Source organism: Corythoichthys intestinalis, chromosome 3, assembly GCF_030265065.1.
Source record: "Corythoichthys intestinalis isolate RoL2023-P3 chromosome 3, ASM3026506v1, whole genome shotgun sequence".
Lineage (NCBI taxonomy): Eukaryota > Metazoa > Chordata > Actinopteri > Syngnathiformes > Syngnathidae > Corythoichthys > Corythoichthys intestinalis.
In genome coordinates, this window is record NC_080397.1 from 17,290,861 (window position 1) to 17,306,756 (window position 15,896).

At 41.1% G+C, this 15,896-nt stretch overlaps 1 protein-coding gene across 1 annotated transcript; it reads left to right on the forward strand.

The window, feature by feature from the left end:
• Positions 1-4: 4 nt before the first annotated feature.
• On the forward strand, positions 5-3,171 carry tmem167a (transmembrane protein 167A). The gene is made up of 4 exons (XM_057831712.1): positions 5-99; positions 674-783; positions 1,985-2,019; positions 2,095-3,171. The coding sequence occupies exons 1-4, from the start codon at positions 97-99 to the stop codon at positions 2,163-2,165; spliced, it is 219 nt and encodes a 72-aa protein (XP_057687695.1). The 5' UTR covers positions 5-96; the 3' UTR covers positions 2,166-3,171.
• Positions 3,172-15,896: the final 12,725 nt, after the last annotated feature.

A 15,896-nucleotide genomic window follows, 5' to 3' on the forward strand; every position in this document is an offset into this window, starting at 1 on the left:
GCCAATCAGCAAACGGAATTTACACGCACTGCGTCATGACGTCAAGCGTAGCTACTCATTACCGGAAGTGTTATGTGGCGTTGACATACTATCAAAATGGTGAGCAAATTTTTGTCAATAAAGTGCACGCGAATTGAACATTTTAATAATGTTTAGGACGTTTACCGCAGCATTGTTGCAGTTCTACTGGTATAGAACATTTATCTCCGTTGTTGGACGTATTTGTGAGTAAGCTAGCTAGTGCTGCTAAATTATTAGCTAGTTAATGATAGTAAATAATTATTTTTACGTCGCTTTGTTAAATACGAATCACCTATCGATTAATGCCAACATGTTTCTACGATCACATTATCGAATTTGATTCCTTTCGGGAATGTTGCTTGCACCGTTATGTTTACTGACAGTGCCACGTAGCTGCAACAGTCTCATTGAGGATTTGCGCCGTCTGATAGTCTCTATTTTTTATTAGAATGCATTTGCAATTTACAATACAAACCGAATGCAGCAAATAAACATTTTCAGTGACTCGTAGATTTTCTATGTGGAAAAACATTGTTTAAATTTAGAGCAGCTGTTGCAGCACATTTTCCACATGTGCTGTGCTTGATTTGATGCTACTGGCTGTTTATAATTTGTAAATTCAAAATCATATTGCTCTATTGCTATTTTGCAGTCGGCCATTTTCAACTTCCAGTCACTGTTGACGGTGATTCTTCTCCTGATCTGTACCTGTGCATACATTAGATCTTTGGCTCCTAGCCTTCTGGACAAGAATAAAACCGGGTATGCTCCCATTTTGTTCGCTTTGTCTATCTAACATCTTTTGTCTATTTAATATATTTTGTCTGTATACTAGAGATAGACCAATATAGGTTTTTCTAGACCGATACCGATTATTAGTAGTTGGAGGTGCTTATAACCAATTTTTGGAGCCGATATTCATTTTCAGTATAAGTGTAAAAATTGGTGTAAAAAATGTGAATAATGCAAACACTGAACTTAATGTAAATGCCTTAATGCATGTTTATTTAATCACATAAATAGGAAATAAAAGCTCCAGAAGTGCCTGAAATTCTTAGACTCTCAAACATTTCTTATAGACTAAAAGTTTAAATAAATAGCTCTTAGAAAATTTTCCATAGAATATACAACAAAAATACAGAGCGTTCTCAGGCTCAGCAGCACCTCTTGTAAAGTTAAATAAAAACTTAGCTCCCTGAATAGTTTCACAATAAATACAATTTCAACATAACTGCAATAATTTAACTTTGTTTTAACTTCAAACTAAAAGTTCTCAGAGTATCCATCTGAGCCAAAATAACCCAGTTTTAAATAGTTTTTTTTTTTCATATCAGCCGGTCGGATTTAAAAAAAAAAAAAAAAAAAAAAAAAAAAAAAGGCAGATACCGATATACGTCAAATTTCCAAATATCGGTGACGATAATTGGTCCATCTCCACTGTATACCATATCAGTTTTGGAGATAGCAACTTGATAAATAACACTTTTATTTGCAGGGATCAGTGTTGTTTTTTACAGCCCTTTTTATTTTCATCTTTGGCTTTTGGACAAAAATACTTATTAGTCTTATGCATATTACAGTCATTTCAAAATGTGTTCGTCTTCGAAATCTTAAATTTTGTCTGGTTATAGTCGACGATTACTCAAAATGTTTTCATCTGTAAACGAAACATTAGTCACACAACCCAAACACTGCTGCAATGCAGACTGACGTACTCTACGTACAATATGGAAATTTCACGCATTGTGAACATATTTCAGAAACTTTCATCTCATTATGTTTTAGTCTCCCAAGACGTGTTTTTAGCTCGTCTTGTCAATGAAAAAATTGTTAGTTGACCAAATATTTGGGTTATCGTCATTTTTGACAAAAAAAAAAACAAAACAAAACAATAGGAATGTGAGTAATGATGAACGTACAAATAGTTAAACAGTAAATATGTACCTAATTTTTTGTTTTTCAGGCTTCTAGGAATTTTCTGGAAATGTGCCAGAATAGGTAAGGCATTGTTTTACTGGTTTTACACATGATGTCTGTTATTTCATTTATCCTGATTTTATTCGTTTATTTCAGGTGAGAGGAAGAGTCCTTGGGTGGCCTGCTGCTGTGTCATCATGGCGTTTAGTATACTATTCCTACAGTAGTCATGCTAAGAGGAAAAAGGACATGAAAATATGGACAATGAATCCTGTTGTAAGAAGCACAGCGAGAATGGGCTGTTGGATAACGGACAAATAGGGATCTGCCGTGGACCACAGTACGTCCATTCTTCTGTGGATGTGGATGTCTGTCCTTGTTCCACTTATGAAACCGCGCACCGTCAGTGAGAATTGATATTTGAAAATGGATTACTGGGAACAAACAATGCTTGTCCAAATATCTCAAACAGTTCCCCAAAATAAATATGGTGACTTTGTTTTCCAGAAAGCATTTATGTACTTTTTAAGATTGTCCCACAGCCTTTTTGTGTCTTCACAAGACATTGACAATACATAAACTAAATTCTCTGCAATCTCTGTCTCAATAATAGTAAACTCTGAATTATTTTAGCTGTTCATAATCAATAGATTGGAATTTTATATCCATGTTTGTATGATTTTAGCCATAATTGTTTTGAGAGGTTAGGATATTTCACAGAAGGGTCTAAGGGATAATGCAGAACAATGTAAAGTGTTGTTGCCGTGAAAAAAGCTTTGTAGTAATTTCTATGCGACCTTCCTGTCAATAGACTGAGCACATGCCCTTTAATTTAAGTCATTGGTTGCCATTGACGGCGTTAAACTTCCAATCCATTTTGACTGGGAGAGCACTCTCGGATTAGTATTCCACCAGTCAATTTCAACCAGGCCTTGCAGTTTAAATGTATTTGATGCCTATCCTGGTCAATAGATGGCATTAGTTAAATTGTATATTATTATAATTTTAAAAATAATACAATAAAGACCTGGCATCCACATCTTTTGCGTCATGTCGGCCACACAATGATAATATTGTGGCCTACGTGTGATCTTCATGTACATGAACGCAAGGTTTTTATGGGACAAACTTAAGGGTTGTACACTTTAATGCCATTCTTACACTCATGATATTCATACTCAATAAACAAATGATATGCAACACAAATACTGTACCAGACTCAATAAATTTGTCAATGCTAGACTTACATTCAAGTGTTCTTGCATGTGATTTTTGCGAATCAGAACAAAATCTGGAATGCCACTGATGGTGGTAAATGAACCAGATTTACTTTAAATACCACAAACGGCAATTTCTGTAGAAACTAATGGTAGCTTTGTTGTGATGACCGTTGATGGCATAGACGTACATGGGTGTCAATGGCATCGAGGGTCCCAGTCGAATACCAGTGGGCTTTGGTCAAATATCATAACCACTCTATGTTTTTTGGTGTGCCAATGTATATTTTTGACGGTGTGGGTTGGCAATACATATGAGTGAAAGTTTTTGTGCCATTGAAATGAATGGCAAATAGGGCCACTAAAATTGAACTTTTGGTCAGTTTTGGCTGAACCGTACCTTTTGGGCGAAAACTATATGCCTTTTAGCATCCTGTGATTTCGACATAAACTACAGGAAAAGTAGCATTTTGAAATCTCACTTGAAAAAAGCTTTTTGGGAGAAGGTTCTGAAAACTGCTGTCAATGAATGAGTTAAATAGGAAACGCTTAGAAATTATAACGAGTGATGTCCCGATCCGATGCTCGATTTTAGTATCGGACAGTATTGCATTAGGTCACAAGATCCAGTATTCACTTGTTTTCAGCACCATTGCAATTTTTGGGTTAATGTAAATCAAACTACTATGCAAACGTGGGACTACTGTACTTCTCTTTAGAAACTAATGAGGGTAACAAGGCATTGTCTAATATTTGTAAACAAAGTATTTCTTGAGGCGGTACCAGCAGTGACCATTTTAATAAAAATTTTAAAAAATAGTATTTGTTATTTGCTGGTTGCATTATTTTTAATAGGGTTGTCCGATAAAATTACATTTTCAACGGATAACTGATAGGAAACTGATATACTATGCGGTTGGGGACTTAATATATTATGGCTAATTGTATTGTGATGCCCCATTGGATCATTTACTGATTTCAAGGATTTAAAATAAAAAAATTAAAAACATCTGAAAAATAAGAGAACAAGTTCAACTGACGTTATAAGTAAAAAGTGCCAGTATGGCACCACTATGCATATTATTCCAGGAGTGTCCCTAGGGAGCCACCAACTAACCGACCTGGATTACGCTGACGACACCATCTTGCTCAGCACATCCTACAGTCCGCTAAGAGATGCTCTGGGCATATACAATGAAGAGGCAGAGAAGCTTGGCTTTCAGATGAGCTGGAGAAAAACTAAGTTCCTGAATGTCGGTGATGGATCAGATCCACCTCTCCTTTTTGGCTTGGAATTTTATGTTAATGTTATATGAATTTAGCCATTTCTTAAGCCATCAATGATTTAAGAAGTTTCTTTCATATTTCACATCACGCTCTAACCAAATGTCTAGAACTTTGTTTAACTAGGGTCTACTGTAACCAACAACAGCGACATAAAACCAGGGATTACCCGCAGAAGAGCCCTGGCAGCCTGAGCTATGCAGCGTTTCTAGAAACCACTCTGGCAGCACCAGACCATCTCCTGTAAGATAAAGCTCAGGATCTACAGCTCTGCCGTACTTTCTATTCTGCTATATGGCTCAGAAACGTCCCTTAAAAAAACAGTCTGGCTAGACTAAATGACTTTGATGGTAGGATCCTGAGGACCATCGAAAACATCAGGTGGCCGCAGCAGATTTCCAATGAAGTGCTCAGAGCCCGCACCTGCCAGTTGAGAGCATCATGCCAGGCTGCACAGCGCAGCATCCGCTAGTTTGGTCATGTCCTCTGCCTTCCTCCCGACCATTACACAAAGGCCATTCTGCAATTCCACCCAAAGGTCACTGGCTGGAAACGACCATGAGGCTAGTCTCGCAGTCAATGGCTCGATGTCATCGCGGACGACCTCTATCAGCACAGAGTTACTCCGGAGGATGCATAACTCCTGGCTCAAGATCACCAGCAGTGGAAAAAAATGGTTTATCTGATCGGCTCAACGCGCAGGGACGTGACGCCACCTCCACCCTAAGTGTTAAAACTAACTATGTATCTTATTTAACTGAAAATAGTGCAAACATCAGCTTTTTTGGATTATGTTTCTCTGAGATGATCCTAGCACAGTGTCAATAAAGCTCAGCCAGAACACCTATAGCTCACACAGTACTTACAAGCAGGCAATCATAGGACCAGAGACGAGGCAATGCAAATGAGCGACAAAGATTTTTAATTATAAATTATGTATTTTATTACTTTTCTTAGTGACTATTTCTTTCTGGTAACACAGTATTTATATATGATGAGTTTATAATTCATTATTTTCATTTATTGTTCATTTTATTTGTGAACCGTAAATGCAAATGGTCTTTGCTCACTTAACACATCACAAGCATTGTAGTTTGAAGACATCTAGAGGCCATTCTAAGCATTGCTGCTGTGCTAAGTTGTGACCTGCCCATGTGCAAAGGCTGCATGTTTGTACATCAACTTTTAAGCCAACAAACATGTTGCCGCGAAACCAATACTGATGATTTCCATAATGATTTAGGCTAATATCATCAATATCATTTGTAAAATTGGATCAGATCGGAAATAAAAACATCTGCATCGGGACATCCCAAATTATAACAAAATCTAACTGAATAGCATACCACACACATTTTTAGACCGTGACGTCATCATCGTAAACCGGAAGTGAGTCAACATAGAAGCGCCCTCGCATACAACCCATGTCAGGGCCCAAATACACCAGATGCATGATCGTTCCAGTGTTGACTGCGCGCCACGCAGTACGTCAAAAACATGCAAATCATACCGGCTGCGCACGGCTGCGGTCCGCCAACTCCGTTCCCTCGTGAGCTATATTCTCTTTCAAACTTTTCCCCCTCGACTCTGTATACAAATCGACATTGTGTGTGCGCCGAGTACGAGAATTTCTGCAGTGGAACCACTTCCAGATACGCTGCTTTTTCTTTCGCTCAAAGTTGTCAGCACGTCGTGTGTTTGCTATCATTGCCAGAAAAACACACATAATAGGACACCTTGCAGCTTTCTTTTTAATGCTGTCCTTATAATAACGATCTGCTGCATCGTAAATCACTTTGTGACATTCCACCTCTATGAGGAAAAGTTCTTCGTCCATGCTCGCTGGTGTTTGAACCGTAAATAAGCAACTGGGCTGTTGACTCCAGGCCCGGCTCCGCCCATTTTGTCAGATGCGTGTCCGGCAAAAATAGAAAATAGCCTAAACCATCCGGCAGGCTGGGCCCGCCGGAGATGGTCCGCAGTCAATCCGGAGCACTGACGCGGCCGGTATACGTTGAACAATAGGATATAATGTGAACTGATTGGCTCCGGCGCTATTTTTTACCGGAGCCGGACCAAAACAGGAACAATCATGCATCTGGTGTATTTGGGCCCTTGGTATTGCTTGTTTTCTGCCGGTAGTCTTTCAAAAAACAACATGCCGAGTAAACACTGCTGCTATGGAACTTGTAGAAATGACTCTAGACATTACGACATATGAAAGATGTTTTCTTCATACGTTTCCCAAAGCCAAAAAAGAGGACAAAATGTGAACAATAGATCAACTTGTGCGGATGTCCAAGAGACCAGTTTAACACCAGCAAGGTGAACCCATTCACTTTCATATGTTGTAAACATTTTGTTGGGGGCCATGGTCCTACATAGGATGAAGAGGTAAGCCATTTTGATATTTTTACTTATTTTTTAGAGTGGCGTTTTGCTGTGCTGCTTCTGTCTGACCATGAATGACATGAAAAAATTTTAAATGGTGTCTGACTACCACTGTTGTTACGTTTTCTGTTTTAAAAAAACAACTTTAGTTAGGGGGGAAATGTAAATAAATTATAGAATCAAGATTTGTTGTTCATGAAAAAATTGAATGTGTTTGTTGGCTGTCACTGAGTAGCATTGACGATCGCTACAAAAAATAGCGATGTGAATTACCCCCAAAAACGGTCAGAGACTTAAGACAACCAGAGGATATAATATAAGAAAAACAGGGCTTATGATGCTGAAGGATGGATTGCTGAACCAGGAGAATGTCATTGCCATTGGCGTAAGGCAATGCACACAAGAAATAGGTGTCGGTAAAAAAGCTACCTCTGGATCAGGTCGGCTCTTTTTCCCGTCTTTTTCAGCCCTCGACACTCAAGCCATCTCTTTAACTGAACATTTGTATGTTCTTCCACAACTTTACCAGTGAATTTGGCACCAGAGACATCATTTTCGGACAGAACTGGTAGGTTTAAGCTCAGTAAACATCTTGTTCGTACATTATTTACATGCAATTAGCATTTGGGAAAAACGTGAGCTTGACCCGCCTAGCAACAGTTGCTAACATCATGAATATTAATGAGCAAAAGTGACGTGTTGCATGCGGTACACCATTGTACGTTGGAAGTGATTCTTTTGTGTATTACCGGAGGGAGTCTGCATACCAAACTTGGAGAATCACTGCCCTTAATCTATTGCGATGTGCCAGAAGTTCCTTATTTGGGTTGAAAATTGCAGCCTTCTTGCATCAGTCGGTTGCAAGTAAACTTAAAACTAAATCATCAGATAAAGAAGTACACCCAGTCCCAGACAAATATTTCCTCTTTCCCTATGTCCCCGTGGCCGGAATAAAGAGGAAGGTTTGTTGACACATTCACCTTACTCACATAGTCTGATACTTAATGAGTGTCTGCATCCCATCTAAGGGTGGGAACCTCTGGGTAGCTTACGATAGTATACGATTTGCGATGCAAGACGCAATGCAAAGACGATGATCTCACAATATGGCGATACAAAAATTATCGATACATGGGTCAGGAAATTATTCTAGGTTTGTTTGCTAGACAACTAAAACAGAAAAACAAGATCTTTTCATCCTTCTGCTGTGAATTGGAATGAGTTTATCACTAGTAGACGTCCAGTCCATTTGGCCGTTAGTGGAAGCCAATGCCAGGCAAAGAGTTAATTTTCGGACATTTCACATCATGTCCTGTTGATTTTCGGTAATTTCTTTTACTTTTTGGAGCACTTTAAGGTCACTTTCTGTTGATTTTGGGACATTTAAAGGTCACTTCCTGCTGATTTTGGGTTACTGAATATGAAGTGTTTCAAGAATGTGCCCCAAATGAATAGGAAGTTGCTCAAAATCAACTGGAAGTAGCCTATAAATAGGGCTGCAGCTATCGCTTATATTAATGGTTGATTAACCAATAAACTAGTTAGTTCAAATAATCGAGTAATTGGATAAGATACATGGGCTGAGCCTGAGACTGTATAAAATAATAATAAATAAATAAATGAGGATCTAAGTACAACAAAAGAACAATTAGCTAACTTACATCGTAAAAGTCCATTCACTTAAATGCTATAAAATGCTAACTTTTTTTTTTTTTTTTTTTTTTACAACGCTCTTAGCAAATGGTTCAAACACATATTCCCACCAAAAAATGGCTAAATATACCTAAAACTAAATTACGAATTCATTAAAAAAAACATTAGCTCAAACAAAAACTTAGCTTTGTTGGTCTTAACAGGAAGCAGCTGCATTCAGCCATGTGAAATGAGTAATACCATATGCACTGTTGCCACTAGAGGGCAGTGTATCCACCCAAATCAATAAAACTAAATACAAACACTTTCAAACCTAACCATTACAACACCACTTCAAACGAATACTCGAAGCAGCAAGATTTAATATTTTTCTTTCTTTTTTTCGAATCAAATTACTCCAGTTAATCGATTAATCGTTTAAGCACTACCTATAAATGCCCTAAAATCAACATAAAGTGACCTGTAAATGCCCCCGAAAATCGCTCTGGTTTTTAATTAACAAACGAACGTACATTCGCCCCTCCCAGTCTGAATGGATTGGACATCTAGAGCCGTCAATGGCTACCATTGTGTTAGAATATACACTATGTCTGTGAAAGATTTTGGTAGCAACTTGTTGGTTGGTTCCCAGTGACACCTTTCTAAAACGATATTTCGATTCCAGTTGAGGCGTGCTGAAAATCCTGTATTTTGAGACGTTGTTAAATTGAAGTACCACTGTACGGACGCACCTCTAATCCCATCACGCTCACATGTTTAGTGCCTTGTTTAGGGATCTGCGTTCATTTTGTGCCCAGGCAGGTCGAGTTCAAGTGACTTGCGCCGGTAAAAGTTGCGATTATCAAGCCACCACGCAGGCAAACAGGAAGCTCTCAAGAATCTGTTCCTATCTTGAGTCAGCAGAGATACTGATGGGAAAGAACCACCTTAATGTCGTGAACAAAGGGAGAAGATATGGAGGCTTTCATCAGGCCTGCATATAGATAGACTGAGTACTTTTTCTTGGTATTTTCAAGAAGGCCTGAAAACGTGACGATGAATGGTGTATACATAACGACAACAAGGGCAGCGAGGCATCTGTCAGTACAGCAGATGAGTCAGTTAGTTCCATTATTTGTTGAATTTATCCATTGCATCCTGTTCTATTTTTGCATTCTGGTTTATTTGAACAGCGAGTGGTTTCTCGGTTTACCGGTATCTTGGATGACAAGCAGTTTGGGTGGCTACTTTTGATTTTAAGCCAAACTTCCTCAGACAAAACAGTTCTTAAATCGTTACTGCAAATTTATTGTGTCTAGTTAAATGCAACTAACTTGTACTTAACAAATGTACTAAGATTGAAAAGAAAGTTTAATACTTTATAGGGCACGTATTTAACTCATTGGTTGCCATTGAAAAATAAGCCTTCACAGACAGTACAGGCAATGCGCAAAACACGATGAAATGCAAAAATAAGATAAAAAAAATACTACAACAACTTTAGAGTGTTATTGGAGATGATATAACCAGAATGGTTTTCTGTTTTTATTCATATTACTTATGCGTGAAAAATTATATTGAAATAGTTTTTTAAATGCAATATGTATATATACATACTGTATATACACACACATATACATATATACACACACATATTATATACAGTATATATGTGGCGGAAAACACTCAGGTGACTTGAAGTTCCGCTCTGAGACCCCCAATTTGGCCAACTTTCAAAATTGTCCGAGATGCATGTGTGATACATCATTGGAAAGCTTAAAATCTCAATTTTCTGGGGGAAGAAAAATTATATATGGCGGAAAACACAGACAAGACTGAAAAAGCAGTTTCTGCTCTTGCACTCCTCATGAAACGAAACTGCTGTATTTTAAGCCAAAACAGCTGTTGTGTTTGATAGAACAATATGTCTATATGCTGCCATAGCAGATTCATGGTGCATTAAGCCCCCGAACTATTTTTAATTTGCCCGTTTTACCCTGAAAACCCCCGTTTACAGACATTGCGCAACTGCTTTTGCTTCAACTCAGCCATAAAACGAAGATAATTAAATATATTTATAATTCAAAATGTCTGTCATTTTTAGCTTAGAATCATTAATTGATGTCTAATATTTCGTTTAAAAAAAAGACAGACTTTAAAAAATTATTCACTCGCACATTGTAAACTTTTAAACTAATTACGTCACAATGAAAAAAATGGCGTCTGTAAAAAAGTCGCGGATATTTACCTCATAACTATCGCTTACTTGTATTTTTTTTTTCCTGTCGCATTTTTTCCCATATGTTAGATGATAATTGATCCAAACAAAGACAAATTGAAAAAAAAAAGTTTAAAAAGGTAAATATATGAAAAAAAAAACATCTCGACCACTCCTTGATGTCTGCGATTTCTGCATCGCGACCCTTGTTATATTACCATGTTTCACCCATAAAATCCCAAAAAAATCCAGCTGTGGCCATTCACAGCTGTGTCTTGACACTCAGTGATACATGCTACATGGAGTTTTTGGATCGAAACAAGGTAAGTAGCGATAATATCTTGTTAAAGTCATGCCATCTGTAATTCTGCTCTCGCGTGCTCTCACCTCCAGATAGGGTTTTGCTGTTTAAAAAAGATTTTTTTTTTTTTGACCTCCTGTTCAAAATGTTTCTTCCCCCAGAAAATTCAGATTTTAAGCTTTCCAATGATGTATCACAAGTTGGCTAAATTGGGGGTCTCAGAGAGGAACTATATATATATATAAATATATATATATATATATATATACATATATATATATATAGATAGATAGATAGATAGATAGATAGATAGATAGATAGATAGATAGATAGATAGATAGATAGATAGATAGATAGATAGATAGATAGATAGATAGATAGATAGATAGATAGATAGATAGATAGATAGATAGATAGATAGATAGATAGATAGATAGATAGATAGATAGATAGATAGATAGATAGATAGACTCACTGGCCACTTTATTAGGTACACCTGTCCAAGTGCTCGTTAACACTTAATTTCTAACCAGCCAATCACATGGCGGCAACTAAGTGCATTTAGGCATGTAGACATGGTTTAAGACAATCTCCTGCAGTTCAAACCGAGCATCAGTATGGGGAAGAAAGGTGATTTGAGTGACTTTGAACGTGGCATGGTTGTTGGTGCCAGAAGGGCTGGTCTGAGTAGTTCAGAAACTGCTGATCTACTGGGATTTTCACGCACAACCATCTCTAGGGTTTACAGAGAATGGTCCGAAAAAGAAAAAATATCCAGTGAGCGGCAGGTCTGTGGGCGGAAATGCCTTGTTGATGCCAGAGGTCAGAGGAGAATGGCCAGACTGGTTCGAGCTGATAGAAAGGCAACAGTGAATCAAATAACCACCCGTTACAACCAAGGTAGGCAGAAGAGCATCTCTGAACGCACAGTACGTCGAACTTTGAGGCAGATGCGCTACAGCAGCAGAAGACCACGCCGGGTGCCACTCCTTTCAGCTAAGAACAGGAAACTGAGGCTACAATTTGCACAAGCTCATCGAAATTGGACAATAGAAGATTGGAAAAACGTTGCCTGGTCTGATGAGTCTCGATTTCTGCTGCAACATTCGGATGGTAGGGTCAGAATTTGGCGTCAACAACATGAAAGCATGGATCCATCCTGCCTTTTATCAACGGTTCAGGCTGGTGGTGGTGGTGTAATGGTGTAGGGAATATTTTCTTGGCACTCTTTGGGCCCCTTGGTACCAATTGAGCAACGTTGGAACGCCACAGCCTACCTGAGTATTGTTGCTGACCATGTCCATCCCTTTATGACCACAATGTACCCAACTTCTGATGGCTACTTTCAGCAGGATAATGCGCCATGTCATAAAGCATGTGAAAGCAGATGTGCAGCCGACAAATCTGCACCAATTGTGTGATGCCATCATGTCAATATGGACCAAACTCTCTGAGGAATGCTTCCAGCACCTTGTTGAATCTATGCCACGAAGAATTGAGGCAGTTCTGAAGGCAAAAGGGGGTCCAACCCGTTACTAGCATGGTGTACCTAATAAAGTGTCCGGTTAGTGTATATACACAACAGCAAAAACCTAAATACTAATTCATCGTTTTTGAATGTTCTATTGGCTAATACTAATAGGTGGCTCTTATTAAAGTGCAAAATAAAAATAAGAAAACATCAAACACAAAATTTGTGTTTTTATTGTTCTAACGTGCTTTAATTCACAGTTGACGAGCAAAAATAGTTAGGCGCACTTGCCAGATGGCAAATGTTTTTATAAAAAGAAGATACTTGTCACGTATTAATGTTTCAGCCATTAATGTATTAATGTTTCTGCCATTAATGTCTCATCTTCTTGCATGTGTAATATTTCAGCTAGTAATGTTTCATCATATTGTTTCACACTCTTACATCACAAGACCCTTTATTATGTCGCTTCATACTCATGCATCACAAAGGCCTTTATTATGTCATAAAGAATAACTGAGAAAACTATAAAAGCCTCGAGCAGACAACATCCAGTGTCAGATCGTTAGCGAACAAACATAGATCTGCATGTCAACTTGCCATTATCGCTTGATCTGATAGTTTTTCCTTACCTGTCAACATCAATAAAATCCTGTGTCTGCGATACGCAACTGGGGCCTCCGTCTCGTACATGACAGTACGATCTGACCAGAATGGAACCAGCGTATCAACCCTCTGTTCTGGACCGTCTTCACCAAACGGGAAAGAAGGTCTCCCTGATGTCTGGTGACCTCGCATCGTTAATCCAGATCGGCCAAGAACACCAGCAGCAACTCTAGCAACAGCAAGAACAACTGACTCAGGTGATCCAAACTCTCACCAAACTGGCAACTCCACGCCATCACAATCCCATGATCTGGTTCCAGAAACCTCGGCTCCGGTGAACCCAGCCTTGGCTATTGACGCTCCTGAGCCCAAGATTGGATACCCCGAACGTTTTAACGGCGACCCAACTCAGGTACGAGCGTTTCTGACAAGCTGCAAAGTACAATTTTCCCTGCAACCCCGGACCTTTTCAACCGAAGGGGCTAAGTTGGATACGTCATCACCCACTTGACTGGTCGGGCTCGGCTTTGGGGAACAGCGGAATTTGAGAGACAAACACCAGCTTGTAACAACTTCAATGCCTTTGCCGATGAAATGATCAAAGTGTTCGACCCGGGCTTTGCTAACGCTGAGACATCCCGCGCCCTTATGACCATCCGTCAAGGTAGGCGGTCATTGTCGGAGTATTCGATTGAATTCCGAACTCTGGTGAGGCAAAGCGATTGGAACATGGAAGCTGTGATCGACGCATTCTATCACAGCCTGGCGGACTACATCAAAGATGAGCTCGTCTCCTATGATTTACCCAGAACTCTTGATGAAGCCATTGCCCTTGTAAACCGCATTGACCATCGGATTCAGACCCGACGGCGAGAGAGGGGAGGTCGGAACGCACCCGCTGCCTCTCAGCCTGTTCCAGTTGCTACTCCCACTCAGTTAAACCAGCCTGTGCCCATGGAGATCGGCCGTGCTGCCCTAACCCCTGAAGAGCGCCAGCGACGTTTCACCTTTAATCTGTGTCTGTACTGCGGAGGTGAGGGTCATCAAATCGCAACCTGCCCAGCAAAAGCCAGAGCTCACCAGACGTAGGGGAGATTATGGTGAGCTCAACGTGTCTTCTGTCTCTCCCCATTCGTAAACCCCTTCTCCAAATTCGCCTCCTGCTGTCTGACACCACCCATCACTTGACCGCTCTCATCGACTCTGGAGCGGACGCCAACATCATGGATGTGGATCTAGCCCAGCAGCTCGGCATTCGGCGTCACCAACTTTCCCCATCCGTTCCTGCACGAGCTCTGGATGGACATCTACTCGGCACAGTGACCCACATCTCAGTCCCGGTGACCATGCTTCTGTCCGGAAACCACCACGAGTCCATTAAGTTCCATCTGCTCCCCTCACCAGGTCAGCCTCTCATCCTTGGGTATCCGTGGCTGCGCCAGCACAACCCTAACATAGATTGGGAGACTGGAGTGGTACGAGAATGGGGCAGTAGATGCCATCAGACCTGCCTGAGGGAGGCGATCATACCCACCAACCCTGAATCTGTCAGTCCTGTTAACGCGGAAAACCCTGAACCTGAATCTGTCAGTCCTGTTAACGCGGAAAACCCTGAACCTGTCAGTCCTGTTAACCCGGAATCCTGCCTAGTTTCCACGCTTACCTGGGACATTGAGGAGCAGGTTAAAGAAGCCATCCGGGATCAGCCTGGTCCCAGCGCCTGCCCCACTGATCGCCTCTTTGTTCCTGATAATCTGAGGTCCCAGGTGATCCAGTGGGGCCACAACTCCCACCTGGCTTGCCACCCTGGGGTCACACACACCATCCACCTGCTCTCCCAGCGATTCTGGTGGCCATCGTTGAGAACAGATGTCCAAGACTTCGTGAAGGCCTGCCCCACCTGTAGCCAGAACAAGACCATCAGCCGTCCCCCAGCCGGCTTGCTCCAACCCCTGCCAGTCCCCAAACGCCCTTGGTCCCATATATCAATGGACTTTGTAACTGGACTCCCTCCTTCTGAAGGAAACACTGTCATTCTCACGGTCGTGGACAGGTTCAGCAAGATGGCCCACTTCATTCCGCTGCCAAGATTACCCACTGCTAAGAAGACGGCACAGGTGGTTATGGAGCAGGTGTTCCGAATTCACGGACTACCGAGGGATGTGGTATCTGACCAGGGTCCGCAGTTTGCATCCTCTTTCTGGAAGGAGTTCTGCCGCCTCCTGGGAGCCACAGCGAGCCTCACGTCAGGCTATCACCCCCAGTCAAACGGCCAGTCGGAAAGGCTCAACCAAGAACTTGAGACATCCCTCCGCTGCATGGCTTCACGAACCCCCATTCCTGGACGCAACATCTGCTGTGGGTGGAATACGCTCACAATTCCCTTCCCAGCTCTGCCACCGGCCTGTCTCCCTTTCACACGGTCTTCAGCTATCGACCGCCCCTGTTCGCCAGCCAGGAAGGTGACGCTTCCTGCCCGTCCGCCCAAGCCTGCGTACAGAGATGTCGTCGAATCTGGTCTCAAGCTCGTACCGCTCTTTTAAAGTCTGTTTCTGGTTATGCCATCAGAGCCAACCGACGACGGACCGCAGCCCCTGCTTACCAAGTGGGCCAGAAAGTATGGCTTTCTTCCCGGGATCTGCCACTCCAAGTGGAGTCACGTAAACTGGCACCCAGGTTCGTTGGTCCGTTTCCCATCGAGAAGATCATCAGCCCATCAGCTATCCGACTCAAACTACCCAGATCTATGAGGGTTCACCCAACCTTCCATGTCTCCAAACTAAAGCCAGTCCATGAAAGCCCCTTGGTCCCCAATGCGGCACCACCTCCCCCTCCTCG

Excerpts from the sequence above, each read along its gene's own strand:
- tmem167a (XM_057831712.1), top strand. Across the intron at positions 784-1,984 it reads CTGGACAAGAATAAAACCGG|GCTTCTAGGAATTTTCTGGA; the intron begins GTATGCTCCCAT and ends TTTGTTTTTCAG. Across the intron at positions 2,020-2,094 it reads CTGGAAATGTGCCAGAATAG|GTGAGAGGAAGAGTCCTTGG; the intron begins GTAAGGCATTGT and ends CGTTTATTTCAG.